Source organism: Hypanus sabinus, chromosome 2 (genome assembly GCF_030144855.1).
Source record: "Hypanus sabinus isolate sHypSab1 chromosome 2, sHypSab1.hap1, whole genome shotgun sequence".
In the NCBI taxonomy this organism is placed as follows: Eukaryota; Metazoa; Chordata; class Chondrichthyes; order Myliobatiformes; family Dasyatidae; genus Hypanus; species Hypanus sabinus.
In genome coordinates this window covers 169,878,977-169,897,944 of record NC_082707.1, presented here as the reverse complement: position 1 = coordinate 169,897,944, position 18,968 = coordinate 169,878,977, and the positions used below count along the sequence as shown (strand labels likewise).

At 39.3% G+C, this 18,968-nt stretch overlaps 1 protein-coding gene across 1 annotated transcript in view; it reads left to right on the top strand.

The window, feature by feature from the left end:
* LOC132387026 (kelch domain-containing protein 1) overlaps positions 1-18,968 on the top strand; it is an 89,603-nt gene that overhangs the window by 61,739 nt on the left and 8,896 nt on the right. The window contains exons 8-10 of the mRNA XM_059959397.1: positions 3,085-3,143; positions 5,019-5,131; positions 12,861-12,933. Coding sequence (XP_059815380.1) covers positions 3,085-3,143; positions 5,019-5,131; positions 12,861-12,933 — 245 coding nt within the window. The remainder of the gene's footprint in view (positions 1-3,084; positions 3,144-5,018; positions 5,132-12,860; positions 12,934-18,968) is intronic.

The following is an 18,968-nucleotide window of genomic DNA, read 5'->3' as shown; positions in this document are numbered from 1 at the left end:
TTCATTCAGCTCTGGATCACCTTGATAATAAGAATACGTACGTCAGGATTCTACTTATTATGTTGCGGAACAAAATTTTTTGGAAGCCTTGCTTCTTCAGAATTTTTTTTTGTTTATGATAGACTGCTTGAAGCTGAACACCAATATAATTTCAGACTACTTGTAGGAATTTGGAGAAACAAATTAACTTCTGTTGAATATAATGCATGTAATTGCATAATGGTGCTGATTCTTTGCAGAAGTTTAACTAAGATAGAAACGTTTTGTTGATGATTTTCATTTGTACTGTGTCTGAGGCATCTCGCTTAGGTGTCCAACAATAATCAATCAGCATTGATGGATTCCAGTTGCCCTAATACTGTTTCTCCATGTCCTGGTGAAACCTTTCACTTTGCCTATCACTGACAGTGTTAAGGTTTTCAGGGAAGAAGTCTAAATGGGAATGCAGAAAATGAATGTTTAGTGACATGTCATACTTCATGGTTTTGTATACTTGAAGCATGTTGTCAACCAGCTGCGCATAGTTTGGTTCTCTGTAGTTGCCAAGAATATTTTCAACAACATCCTTGAATGATTTTCCTCTGGTCCCACCTGAAGTTCTTCAAATTGCCTGTCATTGATGACCTGTTTGATTTGTGAAGTAACAAAAATGCCTTCCTTAAGTTGGCATCAGTTATTCTGACTTAGATTATGAATTGAAATAACAAATATAGGCAATTTTTTTTAAAAAATGGTGCATGATTCAGTAATTTCATGGTGATTTTCATGATCTGCTGCCCAAAATCCACAAGATATACCCAAAAGAATTCAAGAAGCAAAAATTTTTGTCCACTGTTATAGCTCAGCTTTCAACACTATAATACCCACAAGGCTCATCTCTAAGCTCTTGCACCTTGGTGGTGGTGGTGGTGGTTTGAGACAGTCAGGTTGGGTGGGTGTGCGTTGGATGATGATCAGCATCTGCATCTGGTTTCTAGACTTTCTAACCAGCGGATCTCATTTGATTAGAATTGGACATAGCATTTCATCCAACCTGACCATTGACATTGGTGTTTCCCACACCTGTTATGTGCTCAGTCTCCAGATTTCTACCCATAGCTGTGTGGACAGATACAGCACCAGCTCGGTTGGCAATGATACCACTGTTGTAAGCTAGATTGACAACAGTGATGAGGTGGAGGACAGGAGGTTGTAAAACTTGTGTTATGTCAGCACAACTTAGCCCTTAATATCAGCAAGAATTAAGAGCTCATTGTTGATCCAAGGAAGTGGGTGTCTGAATACCATCTTGTACTCCTGAACGGAGCTGTTGTAGAGATGGTTGTTATCTTCAAGTACTTTGGCATCCATATTACCAACAGCCTCACTTATGTCCTCCAGATTGATGTGGTAATTAAGGAAGCACATCAGCATATGTACTTTCTTGGGCATTTGAGAAGATACAACTTGTCACAAGGATTTTCTTGTATTTCTGATCTGCAGAGATTGATGGATTAGGCAGTATTTACCACAGACTCGTCACATCCTTTCATCCAGTCATCATTATGTTGCTTAACCTCAGGATTGTTATAGTATTGTCAAGGGCACCTGCCACCCTGGCCATTTCCTTTTATCTCTTCTACTTCCAAGAACTTGTATTTTCCATTTCACTTCCCATTCCCAGTTGTGCTACCACATTCCTAGGCTCTTAATTCTACATCTTTACAATATTTTGTTTCTTCAAATTCATCTTTGACCTAATACTACTAACTGCATCCTTTCCTCTAATTGCTTGCATTCTATCATTTTTAACCACAAACTTATTTCTTATCAGGAGAAATAAAAGAATAAATTTCTATCAATGAGAATTTGATTTTTAGAACACTAGAAAAATGGGGATTGTTGCAATGACTTTCAAAAGCTTTCCTTGTTTCATAGTATTTAATGTCCATCTTTTATTGCATTTTCTATCACTATTGAGGCCAGAAGGGCCAAAAGTTATGAAAGTACATTTGTTATCAAAGTGATAAATATAACAATTTGTGAAAAGCTGCTGACAAATAATTAATGTGCAAAAGACAAACTGATAGTTGAAGAGTAATACTGTTTCTGAACTTGGTGGTGAAGAAACTAAGGCACCTGAATCTATACAACAAATGAGGCTGGAGAAAGTAAAAAGGAGATTGAGATGGCCACATTGCTGATGGTTCATATACCCCTTTGTATGTAATAGATTTTAATATGTGCAAACAGGAATGTTGTCTTAACAGCACCAGGATCCATAGCATGTGGTAGATTTTCAGTGTTCCTCTGATTAGCAAAATGGATGTGCTTTCTTTGGTGACTTAACTGAGCAAAGTGAAATGCAGTATTCATCTGAGTATCTAGGCTGTGTAAATTTAAGAATGATAGCCTGTAGTATCTTCACATCAACATCAAAAGCTCACTAACTAGGTTGATTTGTATTTTGCTTAGGCCATGAATTTCAATAGGTGATCATGATAGTTCATTACAGGGTTTGCTGACATTGAATTGTGGTGGATATACTTTTCAGAGAATTTTAAGTGGAGGTGTTGTGGTTGTTCGGTAGTTTATGAAGTGGAATATTGTGATAAGTGGAGGCCTAGCCACAGCCTCCACTTCTGGGCATCCACTATAGTTGGATATGTGGTCAGGGGTTTTGCCAGATCCCTGAAACTATTTGCATGTCAGTACAGGCAAATTTCCTCAATGTTACAGTAGTCAAATTATCTGATTAGATTTAATGCAAATTTAATCCTCCTCATTATGTGCATGTGATAATTTGGATCAAACAATGGAAGAATACAATCCCTGTTTGAACCTCAATTCCATTTCTGAAAATGCCATCTGGCGATTTATGAATTGTGAATTCAATATCCTGTACCACCCATGTGGATTATAATAGGTGAAGGAAATGAGAGTCTTATTCACAAATGACTGAGAATTATGTGGTTGTGTTGCTTCTGTATCATTGGTGTGATTGGCAATTTGTAATTTCTTAGTAAAATTGTGACTATATCTCATATATTTAAGTTGATGTGCAAGGTATTTCTGTTTAACTCAATTTATTTGATTTTTTTTTAGGAAACAAGAATTAATGATTTACATTGTTTGGACTTGGACACATGGACATGGTCTGGAGAGTAAGTAGTTTCATAAAATGCATACCAAGTACAATAGCAGTGAACCATTTTTTTTAAAGTTCACTTTTGTTCCTATTGTTGCCAGAGCTGATGATTTAATTTTGTTCTTAAAATACTTTATTTGACATTGGGGAAAGAAATTGAGCATGATGGCCTATATGCTCTTATACTGCTTTGGATTGTCTACCTAGGATAAGAGGGCATAGCCTCAGGATAGAGGGGCACCCTTTCAAAACAGAGATGCAGAGAAATTTCTTCAGCCAAAGTGTGGTGAATTTGTTGCCACATGCAGCTGTAGAAGCCAGGTTGTTGGGTGTATTTAAGGCAGAGATTGATAGGTTTATGATTGGACATGGCATCAAAGGTTATGGGGAGAAGGCTGGGAACTGGGGTTGAGGAGGAGATAGCAAAAAAGGATGAGCCATAGTTGAATGGCAGAGCAAACTCAATGGGCCAGATGGCCTAATTCAGCCCCAATGTTTTATGTTCTTAATCAAATCTGTTTCTAATCTTTGAATACAAGGACATTATTAATGCTATGCTTCCCTCATTCTATTATAATTGGTATGGTGTTTTACATTCTGAAGTTTAATATGCTGTTCCTAATATTTTTGAGTCAATTCATCTTAAACATAAGCTCTTCCATCATTTCTCATATTTTCTGCTGATTTCTGTTTAGCTATTTAAAAGCAGTCTAGGATAGCTGGATGAAAGTCTGATCAAATGTGTGCTGCCTACATAAACTTATTCTAGTGTACTGTATTTTAGAAAGGAATGATTAAAATATATAGTTAAATAAAATGTGTAATTGCAGCTGTAATGTCTCTACAGTAGGACTCAAATGGAATTGACGGTTGGGACAAATCAAGGCAGAAACAAGGGTTGGATTATGATTATGCAGTCTGCATCAAGTCTTCCCAAGTTCACAAGAGGTAGCAGAACCCTTGTTTTTGTGCAAGTGTTAGTGCAGCTCAGGTGTTTGGTGCTGTAGATACATGTAAAACCAACCAAGAATAGAAGGCAAGCAGAGGCAGGAGGCTGGTCCTGAATCTTAAAAACAACCACTCTAAATCATTGCTCTTTGCAAATAGGGCCATCTGCTTAAAGATTACTATTCTGGGTGTACTCACTCCCAGTTTTATTGGCTGTGAAAGGTTTTCCGGGTCAGGCTTCCAAACCACGTTCTTCTGAAGCCTAGATGATTTTCCAATATGAGCATTGATCATGCATTTACAGGGTCAGCAAGAAGGGCATTTTGCAATCAGCTCAGATTGTTTTTCATGTTAATTTGTTCAAGGAACATGTATGTCTCTGGCAATGTTGACATTTAGTGTATATTTGAATCGAGGAAAAATCAACGACAGTGGTGGATCTGGTATAGGTCAGTTGGGCATGGTTAGCAGATTTCCTTCTCTGAAGGCCTTTACCGAATAAGATTTTTTTTTCGTATATTTCAATTTTATTTTAATTATTCAGTTCATATTTTCTAGCTGCCTTGGTGGGACTTGAACTACTGTTTCAGATCAGTAATTCAGAAATAAAGGCAGAAAACAATGGCAGTCATTGACCTGAAATGTTAATTCTTATCTCTTGCTCCACAGTGAGCTGCTGAGTATTTTCAGTTTTTATTTCAGATTTCTAGGTTCTGCAGTTTGTTTGCTTCTTGGGTTCAGAACACTAGTTGACACAATTTACTGTACAGTACCAAGTGATAATCTTGTGCAATCAGCCAGCATAATTGGTTCAAATTGAGCAAAAACTTCAGTAGGTCTTTTGCTTGACTGAGTTAATGTGTTTTATTACTTCAGTTAATTGGTCACTATGTTTGTAATGGTGTGTTGCTAAACCACAATTGTTTTTTTTTAAACCCCTTAGAATTATGGTTAAAGGAATACGTCCACAGGGGCGCTCATGGCATACACTAACTTCTGTAACAGATGATCAGCTTTTCCTTTTTGGTGGATTAAGTGCTGAAAGTCAACCTCTTAGTAAGTGCTTAAGCAATTTTTCTGAGTTATTCTTAATGCAGACAGATTTACTTTGTGTTATTTTTCCTGAGGCATTTCAGGAACATTAATACAGAACAAACAGAACCAAAATTCCTCCTGAATTTCTTTACCTTTTCCTACATCCTTCATCATCTGAGGTTCTCTATTCTCTGTGTCACTTCTCTCTTGATCTCCATCTCTCCTACAATAACCACCCAACACTGGAACTCCGAATACAACATACAAATCTCTCCTGGTCTGTTACCAATATTATTCTGTTTCCTGCACCATTTGAAGAGATGCAGGATAATCTGGGAGGCTTGATGATCTTTTTGAGGTTGTTAAAATGATAAGGTAGATCAGGAAATCTAGCAGTATTTTTGATTCAGAGCTGCAGGAACCAGTTACTGATTTTCAATTTATTTTTTGTTTTAATGCAAGATTAAGTGACTTTGGTGCAGACTTTCTTCTATCTCAAGTGACCTACAAGTCCACAGAGGCAGTTTCATTCACTAAGCCCCTCTATTCAAAGAACAGAGTAAATGATGGCTGCTGCTTTCCTACAACAGCATTCCTTGTAGATGTGCTCAGTGGTGGTGAGGGCTTCACCTGTGAACTGGACTGTATCCACTACTTTTTGTAGTCTTTTCCATTCAAGGGTATTGGTGTTTTCATATCAGGACTTGATTAAATCAGTTAGTATACTCTCCACTGCGCATCTACAGAAGTTTGTCAAAGTTGAAGATGACATGCCAAATCTTCGCAAACTTCTAAGAAAAATAGAGGTGCTGCTGTGCTTGCTTTATAATGGCACTTAAGTGCGAGTCCCAAGACATAGAACATAGAATAGTACAGCACAGTGCAGGCCCTTCGGCCCACAATGTTGTGCTGACCCTTAAACCCTGCCTCCCATATAACCCCACTTAAATTCCTCTGTATATCTATCTAGTAGTCTCTTAAATTTCACTAGTGTTATCTGCCTCCACTACTGACTCAGGCAGTGCATTCCACCTACCAACCACTCTCTGAGTAAAAATCCTTCCTCTAATATCCCCCTTAAACTTCCCACCCCTTACCTTAAAGCCATGTCCTCTTGTATTGAGCAGTGGTGCCCTGGGGAATAGGCACTGGCTGTCCACTCTGTCTATTCCTCTTAATATCTTGTACATCTCTATCATGTCTTCTCTCATCCTGCTTCTCCCCAAGGAGTAAAGCCCTAGCTCCTTTAATCTCTGATCATAATGCATACTCTCTAAATCAGGCAGCATCCTGGTAAATCTCCTCTGTACCCTTTCCAATGCTTCCATATCCTTCCTATAGTAAGGCGACCAGAACTGGAACAGTACTCCCAAGTGTGGCTTAACCAGAGTTTTATAGAGCTGCATCATTACCTCGTGACTCTTGAACTCTGTCCCTTGACTTATGAAAGCTAACACCCCATAAACTTACTTAACTACCCTATCTACCTGTGAGGCAACTTTCAGGGATCTGTGGACATGCACCCCCAGATCCCTCTGCTCCTCCACACTACAAAGTATCCTGCCATTTACTTTGTGCTCTGCCTTGGAGTTTGTCCTTCCAAGAGTGTACCACCTCACACTTCTCCGGGTTGAACTCCATCTGCCCCTTCTCAGCCCACTTCTGGTCCTATCAATGTCTCTCTGCAATCTTCGACAATCCTCTACACTATCCACAACACCATCAACCTTTGTGCCGTCTGCAGACTTGCCATCCCACCCTTCTACCCCCACATCCAGGTCGTTAATAAAAATCACGAAAAGTAGAGGTCCCAACGATTCAGCTACAAACGATTCTCAGATAAGGATTGAATTTTGGAGTTGCTTACACGTCAGTCTTAAATTCTTTAAGAAACTTCCAAGCCTCCTCTGGAGAATCAAGTTGTTTTGGACATGCATTAGGCAGAAAGATTATCAAGTGGGCAGGATAGTGCAGAGAAGGACGACAGCTTTTCTCATAAAATTCAGCCATCACTTCCTGATATTTAATTCTTTCTGCATAAACCTCGGGGGCAAAATCTTCAACTATACGAAACTCAACTCCATTGTAAATTAGCTTCCCTCACTTCCTGGCAACTCGAAGAATTGCTTCTTTAGTAGCAATATAATGCAATCACTGCACACAGTTTCATCTCAACTGAAGGTTTCGGGGTGGGGGGGAATTTGGTGAACTCTGTCTATTAACGGAGAAGTTTCGAGTATCTCACTAAAAAGTGAGTATAACATATTCGTAAAAAAAACTTTAATGGCTCACCGGTTTCCAGATTTTCAGGCAAATCCAGTGTACATAAATTCATCCTTTGACTTCTGCTTGCCAGATCGATCATTTTCTTCTTAACTCTGGATAATTCCAAAGAAATCTCAACAATTTTCTTTTCCATGGTAGAGAATTTTAACTCCTATTCTTGAATCACTTGATGTATTGTCTCCTGTTGTCTTCCAATTTTATTGGTATTCATTTTAAGCATTTGATATTGAGATTCCAGATTCCTCAAAGATTCCTGGATGGCAGAAAGTTTTTTTCGAGCTTTTCATTGGCATTTGTCAGTTTATCAATTTGAGTCCACCATTCCAATTTTGATATTAGTATCTTGCATCAAAGAAAACATTCTTTCTGGAGTATAGGCTTCTTCTGTCTCCTTTGTTAATTTGGTTTGTTCAGTTTCAGAAACCATTTTGCCACGTCTTAATTCCTTTCCAGTTTGGGTTCCAGCCATTGTAATTAAATCATAAATCCTTCACTAAAAGCAATGTAACTTCAAAGTTTAAACAAAAGTAGCAGTGGAAAGTAGGTTGTAAAAGGACGGAGTAGAACCAAAAAGCATCTTACTCCATGAGCTGCCCAGAAGAGACCCAAAATCGAGGTCCCAGAACTGATCCTTGTGAGACACCACTAGTCACAACCCTCCAGTTCAAATGTACTCCCTCCACCATGATCCTCTGCTTTCTGCAGGCAAGCCAATTGAAGCAGACCATGATTCTCTAAATACCCATAGATGCTATCTCTAAGAATCTTTTCTAACAGCTTTCCCACCACAGACATAAGACTCACTGGTCTATAATTCCCCAGACTATCCCTACTGTCTTTTTTTTTTGAACAAGGGGACAACATTCACCTCCCTCCAATCCTCCGGTACGATTCCCGTGGACAACAAGGACATGAAGATCCTAGCCAGAGGCTCAGCAGTCTCTTCCCTCATGGAGCAGTCTGGGGAATATTCCGTCAGGCCCCAGGGACTTATCCGTACTAATGTATTTTAACACCTCCTCTCCCTTAGTAACAACATGCTCCAGAACATCAACATCACTCATATTGTCCTTCACCATCACCAAGTTCCCTCTAATTGGTGAATACCAAAGAGAAGTATTCATTGAGGACCTCGCTCATTGCTAGGCACATCCTCCCACCTTTATCTCTAATTGGTCCTACCTTCACTCCTGTCATCCTTTTGTTCTTCACAGAATTGAAGAACTCCTTGGGATTTTCCTTTACCCTACTCGCAGAGGCCTTCTCATGCCCCCTTTTTGCTCTTATCAGCCCGTTCTTAAGCTCCTTTCTTGCTACCCTGTATTCCTCAATAGACTCATCTGATCCTTGCTTCCTAAACCTCACGTATGCTGCGTTCTTCCATCTGACTAGATTTTCCACCTCACTTGTCACCCATGGTTCCTTCACCCTACCATTCTTTATCTTCCTCACTGGGACAAATTTATCCCTACCATCCTGCAAGAGATCCCTAAACATCAACCACATGTCCATAGTACATTTCCCTGCAAAAACATCATCCCAATTCACACCTGCAAGTTCTAGTTTAATAGCCTCATAAATTGGCCTTCCGCAATTAAACATTTTCCTGTCCTCTCTGATTCTATCTTTTTCCATGATAATGCTAAAGGCCAGGGAGAGGTGGTCACTGTCTCCCAGATGCTCACCCACTGAGAGATCTGTGACCTGACCCAGTTCGTTAACTAATACTAGATCTAGTATGGCATTCCTCCTAGATGGCCTGTCAACATACTGTGACAGGAATCTGTTCTGGACACACTTAACAAACTCTGCCCCGTCTCACCCTTTGGAACTAATCAGGTGCCAATCAGTAATAGGGAAGTTAAAGTCACCCATGTTAAGAACCCTGTTATTTTTGCACCTTTCCAAAATCTGCCTCCCAATCTGCTCTTTGGTATTTCTGCTGCTACCAGGGTGCCTATAGAATACTCCCAATAGAGTAACTGCTCCCTTCCTGTTCCTGACTGGAGAAGCCACTTAGTATGTGATGTGGTTTTCTGGAGATCGTACCTGGACCTCTTGTATTTTATTTGGTAGCCAGACCTGAATGCCATTTATCTGGCCCTCAGCAGATTGTGGATCTCATGGTACATACAGAACTTCCGGTAAGGGATGACTCTGAATAATTTTGTGGGGACATATTCATTTTTATAAAATGAGTTTTTATAAGGTCCGTGATAACCATGGCATATTCATTCAGATCCTTTGAGTACTTGAACGTGGCGTGGTCCAGTCCATCCAGTAACCACTCCTCTGCATCTTGCTGTCCTTACTTCTAAAATTTTGCTCTTTAGCCTCTGCCTGTATGCAGGTAGGAGGAGAACAGCCAGAAGATGGGATCAGAATCGCATATGTTGTGAAATTTGTTAACTTTACAGCAGCAGTACAATGCAATACATGATAGGTATAGAAAAAGCTGAATTACTTAATATATATGTGTATTAGTTAATTGAAGGTAAGTAGTGCATAAACTTAAAAAGTAGTGAAGTAGTGTTCATGAGTTCAGTGTCCATTTAGAAAGTAGATGGCAGAGGGGAGGAAGCAGTTCCTGAGTACAGACCTTCAGGTAACAATGAGAAGTGGGCATGTTCTGGGTGGTGGGGGTCCTTGATGATGGAAGCTGCTTTTCTGAGGCATTGCTCTTTAAACTCTTGGATACTACGGAGGCTAGTACCCATGCATGGAGCTGACTAATTTTACAGCTCTCTGCAGCTTACATTGATCCTGTGCCACCCACCCCCCGCATACTTGACAGTCAGTCAGGATCGGGAGCAGCATCTCCAACACCATCACTCTGAGCTCGGGGGGCTCCCAGGGCTGTGTGCTCAGTCCACTGCTGTTCACTGTGCTGCAACACACAGATCGAACCACATCATCAAGTTCGCCGATGACACGGTGGGTCTCATCAGCAAGAATGATGAGTCAGCTTATAGAGGGGAGGTGCAGTGGTTAACATACTGGTACAGAGCCAACAACCTGTCTCTTAATGTGAAAAAACAAAAGAGGTGGTTGTTGATTTGTAGAGATCGTTAGGAGCACCAAATTTCTTGGTGTTCACCTGGTGGAGAATCTCACCTGGTCCTCCAACACCAGCTCCATAGCAAAGAAAGCCCAGCAGCATCTCTACTTTCTGCAAAGGCTGAGGAAAGTCCATCTCCCACACCACATCTCATCACATTCTACTGGGGGTTGTATTGAGAATATCCTGAGCAGCGGTATCACTGCCTGGTTCAGAAATTTCACCACCTTGGATTGCAAGACCCTGCAGCAGATAGTGAGGTCAGCTGCGAAAATTATCGGGGTCTCTCTTCCCGCTATTACAGACATTTACGCCACACACTGCATCCGCAATGCAAACAGCATTATGAAGTACCCCACACACCCTTCATTACAAACTTTTCTCCCTCCTGCTGTCTGGGAAAAGGCACCGAAGCATTCGGGCTCTCATGACCAGACTATGTAACAGTTTCTTCTCCCAAGCGACCTGACTCCTCAATATCCAGAGCCTGGACTGACACCTTACTGCCCTATTGTCTTGTTTATTATTTATTGTAATGCCTGCACTGTTTTGTGCACTTTATGCAGTCCTGTGTAGGTCTGTAGTCTAGTTTTTTTCTGTTTTTTTTTTACGTAGATCAGTCTAGTTTTTGTACTGTGTCATGTAACACCATAGTCCTGAAAAAACATCGCCTCATTTTTGCTATGTACTGTACCAGCAGTTATGGTCAAAATGACAATAAAAGTGATTGACTTGACTTGACAGTGATGCAGTCAGTCAGAATGCTCTCCGTAGTACATCTGTAGAAGTTATTGAGTGTTTTAGGTGACAAATCAAATCTCAATCTCCTGATGAAATACAGTTGCTGTCTTGCCTTCTTTCTAGCTGCATTGATGTGTTGGGACCAGGTTCGATCCTCAGACACTCAGGAACTTGAAATTGCTTACTCCCTCCACTTCTGATCCCTCTGTGAGGATTGGTTTGTGTTCTCTTGACTTGCCCTTTCTGAAGTTTACAATCAGCTCTTTTATCTTACTGATACTCAGTACAAGGTTGTCACTGAAACACCACTCAACTAGTTGGTATATCTCAGTCCTGTACACCCTCTCATCACTACCTGAAATTGTCAGAGACAACAATGGTTATATCATCAGCATTTTCATAGATGGTACTTAAGTTGTGCCAAACCACACAGATTTCCTGAAGTGCAGTCAAGGGATTGAAGAATAGGCATTCCTAATCAAAGTTTAACGGTGGTCAAGTGTGTTGGGGTTCATTGTGCTGCAGGTGACATGTTGATGATAATTGGGCAGAGATTTCTTCAAACAAGCCTAATTGAAGTCCTCAGTATAGATTTGAAAGGCATTGAGGTAGGCTGTTTCTTGTTTGCTGATCATGACACTCAATATGTCTAGTACATTGACCTTTGGCGGTACACAAGCTGCAGTTAGGATCACGGAGGAGAACTCTCTTGGTAAGTAGAATTTTCAGCACTTCCACCTTCTTTTACCTTCTCTGATTCAACAGTTCAGTCCATCAAGTATATGAAGAAACCTTTGGATCTTACCAACATGCTTTTGAGGTCAGCCATGTCCCTGTGAAACACAGAACCTAGCTATCCCTCATTTACTTCCAATACAGCAAACCTTGCTCTTCAGACCTCCATCTTGTTCTCCAATGACTGTACATTTGCTGACAAGATACCGGGTAGAAGAGGTTTCATACTCCATTTTCGTCTGGCTTGGAGTTCTCCCCTCTCTTCCAGCTGTAGTGGTACACCAGTGATGGCAAGATGGTACTAGTAAAACACAGCAATGCTTTGTGGGCAGCTTATAAAACTTATAGATTTACATCTGAACGATTCTCACTACAATCTGCAGCCTGTAATTTCCCTCTATTGAAATGAATGGAGAAATCACTCCAAAATTGGGTTATCAAAGAAACGGACTCATTAAGACATCAATTCTGACAGAACAGTTGCAGAATGATCTCCGTAAACAGCTGCCAAAAGATTTGCTGCGTCCATGTTAACGCACACATGCTTGGAAATATACTTGTTTGTTAGACATTTTGCTGGCATTTTTCAGCAGCCACAGATAATTCTGAGAAGAATGGCAAAACTTTTAAAATTAATTATTTAATGGCTCAACAGAATTAAGTAGTTAGCTCGTAATCAATTGTTTTAAGAGATTATTCCTCCATATTCCAATTTGGGGAAAGTACGAGGTTCATGTACTAGTTTAGTTTACCTGGTTATGTTTCTTGACTTTTGACATAGAAAGTCTAATTCTAAAGATAAACAATAACTTTCAGTCTGATATAGAGAATGCCTTTGTTCAACTTTTGTGCATTGTTAATTATGATGATGACCTCAGTTTCAATAGAGACTTAAATTTGTCAATAGTGTTGCCCTTTATCTCTTCCTAGGTGATGCATGGATATATAACATTCAAGCTAGTGAATGGAGGCAACTGGAGCATTGTCCTAAGAATAGACCCAGGTATAAACAAAGGAAATTCCTGCTGAAGAATGCAACTTTCTTTTATTGTGCACATAAAAAATCAGTAATTATTATTTGAGAGGACTCACAGAATTCACCATATTTCAGTATTTAGATAGTGGACAGGGTAAAAGAAGACAATGAAGGTAAACTTTAAAGTGAATTTATGTATGTGGTAACCGATTGGAAATTCTGTTTAAATCATTGATTTGATCCTGTGCAGAATTTTAAATACCAAAATTGCATTGTCCAGTTCTAAACAGTTTGCCTAATATAAATATTCCTTAGTTATTAAATAATTCCTTTTATTCTTAAACTTAAAACCATCTATTTTGGGGGGAAATAAAAATGCAGCAATTAAATAATTTAAATTAACAAAACTGATTAAAGACTTGGAAGATGCTGGAAAAATATTCTTAGGAAAAGAACTTGGAAAGGCAAGGACAAGTTAATGACAGCCAACCTGACTTTGTCAAGGGCAGATCCTGTCAGACTAATTTGATTAAAATCTTTGAGTGATAACAAAGTGTACTAAAGAGGGCAGGGTAATATAGTTTACATAAACTTTAGGAAAGCCCTTGACAAGGCTCCTCGTGGTAGGTTGGTTTGAAAGGTAAGGGTTCATGGAATCCAGGGCAAGTTATTAATCTGTATCCAAAACAGACTTGGAATAGTAAATCCAGGGTGATGCCAGAGGGTTGTTTTTACAATCAGATAGCTGTGACTAGTAGTGTACCACAAGGGTTGGTGCTGGGACCATTGCTATTTATAACTTGCATGAATGACTTGGATATGGGAGGCATGATCAGTAATTTTGTGGATGACATGAAGTGGTGTTTGGTAGAATAGAATGTAGTCTTAGGCCATGGAGATCATTGTTTTGGTGAAATAGGCTGAATTTGCTGGAGTTTAATCCAGGCAAATGTAAGATGATGGTTTGCAGGAGAACTAATTAGGCTGTAGTAATGGGGATATACACAATGAATGTTAGGATCTTGGGAAGTATAAAGAAACAGTAACCTTGTAGTAAAATTTCATAGATATTTGAAGGTGGCAATGCAGAAATACAATGTAGGAAGGCTTTTGGGATATTACCCTTAATTAATTGGGCCATTGAGTACAGAAATAAGGAGGTTATGCTCCAACTTTATGAAATTTTGGCCAGACTTCAGTTGGAGTACAGTGTTGCAATTCTGCTCACCAAGGAAGGATATGGTAGTACTGGAGAGTGTGTAAAGGAGATTAATCAGGATGTTGCTTGGGATGAAGCAGTTCAATTATGAGGAAGAAGTGGTGAAGCATTTTTTTCCCCCTGGGAGCAGAAGACTCAGGGAAGACAGTTCTTCCTCAGAATTGAACTGCTTCATCCCAAGCAACATTCTTGCAACATGGGCAAGTTGGACCAATTGGCCTGTTTCCATGCTGCATGGATTTCTGTGAGTATTAACATGGTGCTGTACACTTACCGTAAATTCTGGACTATAAGCTGCTACTTCTTTCCCACGCTTTGAACACTGCGGCCTATACTACGGTGCAGCTAATGCATGTTTTTTTTTCATGCCGCCAAAAACATTTTGCCTCGTAACAGTAGACCAATAAAATTGATGAGTAGTTCACAGAGGTCCAATGAAATTGTACGATAAATCATGCGCACTTTCACAAATAAATTATTGTAAATCAGTCATTTGTACTCACCCTCATCAACATGGAAAACACTCGAAGAAAAGCATATGATGCAGCTTTTAAGTTAAAGGCGATCAATCTGGAGGTTGAAGAAGGAGATCGAGCTGCTGCACATAATCTTGGCATAAATGAATCGATGTTGAGACGGTGGAGATGCCAGCATGAAGAACTGAGTCAATGCAAAAAGACGACAAAAGCTTTCAGAGGTAATCATAGCAGATGGCCCGAACTTGAAAACTTTCTTGAAGACTGGGTTAACACACAGAGAGCAGGCGGCCGTGGAGTTTCCACCGTGCAGATCAGACTGAAGGCTAAAGCAATCGCCACCAAAATGAAAATCGAAGATTTTAGAGGTGGGTCATCATGGTGTTTTAGATTTATGAGACAAAAAGGCCTGTCCGTCAGGGTACGCACGACTCTGAGTCAGCAGCTCCCTCCCAACCACGAGGAAAAGCTTGCTAACTTCCGCACATTCACTCAAACAAAGATAGCGGAGAATTCCATCGGGCCAATTGATATCATAAATATGGATGAAGTACCTTTGACGTTTGACCTGCCTCTCACTCGGACTGTTAATAAAAAAGGTGACTCATCCATCACACTGAAAACAAGTGGCCATGAGAGAACGCATTTCACTTGTGTTCTGAGCTGCACAGCATCCGGACTAAAGCTTCCACCGATGGTGATTTTTTAAGCGGCTGACAATGAAAGTTCAGTGAAAGCTGCCATCAAGAGTACAAACTCAATTCCAGCTGTGATTCCTGGGGGCACCACGAAGCATTTGCAGCCACTGGACATCGGCGTGAACCGGGCATTTAAAGTGGCGCTGCGCGTTGAGTGGGAGGCTTGGATGACGAGCGGTGAGAAATCCTTTACCAAAACAGGACGCATTCGAAGAGCATCTTTAACTCAAGTCTGCCAGTGGATCCTAAATGCGTGGAGCCGTGTCACAACATCCACCATCACTAGCAGGTTTCGAAAGGCTGGACTGCTGCGTGATGAAGAGGACCGCGTGCGCTCAAGTGAGAGCGACAACGAAGAGACTGAAGTGAGTGACGAGATCCTGAGGTTTTATTCAATTCGGACACTGAAGAAAGGACTTTGATGGTTTTAGTGCGCAGGAGAAAGATGAAGAAGGCGATCAATAACTTCCCTGGTAGGCTGCAGTATATATATATTTTTTTACCAGTCGTTAGGAGATATTGGAATGTTGTTTGTGCACTGTTCAGTAAAAAAGTATACGCAACGTAATTTGTGTGTTACCGATACGTATGTATATTTAAAAGTAGCTGTGTTACAGGCACTGTTCGAAAAAAAGCATTTGCAATATATATTTGTTTGTTACCATACGGATTTAATTAAAAGTTAAAAAATCCTCACGTGTAATATCTTTGTGTAAATATCTCATATTACAATGTGGGACACCTGCGGCTTAAAATCAGGTGCGGCTTGTACAAGTACAAAATTGATTTTCTTTCTAAAATTAGAGCGTGCGGCTTTTAATCAGGTGCGCTCTGTAGTCCGGAATCTACGGTAACTTGCATCTGCTGTTTCCTGCAAGCAAGGTTTCCATTTTTATCTGAAATTTGTTTTTTAAAAAAGTTGATATTTCTCCACAGGGAATTAGGAAAAGGAATTGGAAAAAATATTGCTTCCACCCTCAGGGCTGCACTCTAGTGCAAAAGATCAGGTTATATGCTAATCAGTACAGTATATGATTTTTTAAAAAAAAGAACAAATACGCAACTTGAGAGTTACATGCCCAACTTCAGTTGATAAATTTTTTTTATTAAATAGTTGCAGCACTCAGTCCATAGAATTCTCAAGTAGCTCTTCACAAGGGCAATCCAGGTCATCACATCTCCCTTTTCTTTCCCAGTGACCCTGTTTTTGTTTTCTAAGTATCAAACAAATTCTGGATAAGTTTGATTCTTCTTCCTCTATTTTCAGGTAATGAATTGTAGATACTGACTTCTTTACTCTTCTTGACAGTATGGTCATTTTTTTTTTAAAAAAAAGGTATTAAGCCAAGATGTTAATCCTGTTTCTTTCTTCACAGATGCTGCATGGCCTTCTAGGTATTTCCCACATTTTCTGTTTTCAATACTTAATTTCCGCCCCTAGAATGGATTAATTGCCAGCTGAATTTTAGCTGAATAATTTATTGCGTTAAACTTTAAATGCTTTTTGAAAATCCACAATTTAACAGCATTGTCCACTTTAAGATAGAATGTAGAGCAGTGCAGCACAGTACAGCCCTACTGCTTACGATATTGTACCAACCTTTTAACCTGCTCCAAGATCAGTGTAACTCTCCCTCCCATAACCCTCCATCTGTTTCATTTAGTTGTCTATTGAAGATGTTTTAAATATCTTTTGTGTATCTGCCTCTTCCACTATCACTGCCAGTATGTTCCATGCACTTGCCACTTAGTTTTTTTTAAAAAAAAACAACCTCTAACATCCCCACACCCACACTTCCCTCCAATCACCTTAAAATTTTGCCCTCTTGTATTGGCCATTGCCTCTCTGTGGAAAAAGGTACTGGTTGTTATACATCTCTATAAAGTCACATCTCATTCTCCAAAGAAAAAAAAACCAAGCTCACTCAACCTTTCCTCATAACATGTTCTCTGATCTAGGCAAGATCCTAGTAAATCTCCTCTGCACCCTGTATGAAGGCCAATACATCATATGCTTACTTAACTACTTCTATATCAACTTTGAGGGATCTATGAACAAGGAACCAAGATCACTCTGTTTCTCCATATTACTAAGAAGCCTGTCATTAAATCTGCATTCTCCCTTCAAGTGTGACCATCTATGTGTATTACTTCACACTTTTCTGGGGTTGAGCTCCATCTGCCACTTGTCAGCACAGCACTTCATCATATCAATGTCACATTGTAACTTATGACAACCTTCGTGTTATCTTCAAACTTACTAAACCGCCCTTCCACTTCCTCATCTAAGTCATTTATAAACATCACAAAGAACAGGGGTCCCAGAATGGATGCCTGTGGAACACTACTCATCATAGACCTCCAAGCAGAATACACTCCATCTATTATCACACTCTGCCTTCCAGGGGCAAATAAATTCGCAATCCATGTAACCAAATTTCCCTGACTCGCATGCTTTCTAATGAGCCTACAAAGGAACCTTACTCAGATGCATACATACTACATCCACTAGTCTACCTTCATCAGTTTGTTTTAAATGAAGTAATTATAAGCATACCAAAAGCCTTCACCCTGTCTAACTGGTACCACTTTCAGGGCACCACATACTTCTATCCTTAGGTATCTCTTGAGATGCAATACAATCATTGTGTAAATAATACCTGGTTTAACTCCCAAAATGCATTATTTTGCACTTAGCTGAGTTAAATTCCCATCTTCTATTCCCTTTTCCTAGTTCAGCTAAATTCTGTTTTTACAAAAAACAGTAACCTTTACTGTCCATAATACCATCAATATTGATGTAATCTACGAACTTGCTGATTATGCCACCTACCATTTGATTAACTTAGATTTATGGCATTAATTAGATTAATTCACTTTTAGTTGTGGCATGTATTAGGGTCTCAAGGTCAATGCTATGTTTTATTTTTATGATGTTTGTTCACATGCATAATTTCATAGTATGAAGAACTAATAAACAGATTATTCCTGCATTAGAAAACCAACATATGAAGGCATGTTATGACCAAACTCTTCAAATACATTATGTAGCACTTCTTTCAATGGAAATGTAGATGGTTTCTGTGTTCCAGGTATCTCTGCATTACCTCAGTAATCTGCTACCTATTTTGAAAATATTAAGTTAAATGGTTTCATCAAATTTCTCATGAAAGAAATTTTATTTTACACAATGTGTCATTATACCTAAAATGTTAAATAACCTTTGCATGGTACATTTACAAAATGACTATGTAAAGAATTGTCAGCGGAACTTGTATCTTGGTATCAGGTTCTTGAGCACTATTTACATCAATTTAGAAATTTTGATTTTTGCTGTATATTTCATGAATTGCTAATTGGGCTTCCAACCTGTGAAACAAAGGAAATGACCAGAACTGATATTATATTTTAATTATGTTGTAAATACTTATATTTATTTATTGATAGGTGTGCTATTAGTTTGGAACTAAATTTCTATATTATGCCCTAATCTTTTCAAAATACATTGACTTAAATTTCATTATTGAACTATGGTCTAATGTCTCTAATAGGAGATTTTCCCATTTAGGGACTCATTAATAAGGATTTTAAATTAATTTTAATTGTTGATATTGTTAAATTAAAAAAAAGACATAATAGCCTTTAATTTTCAGAGGAGTTTTATCCTCA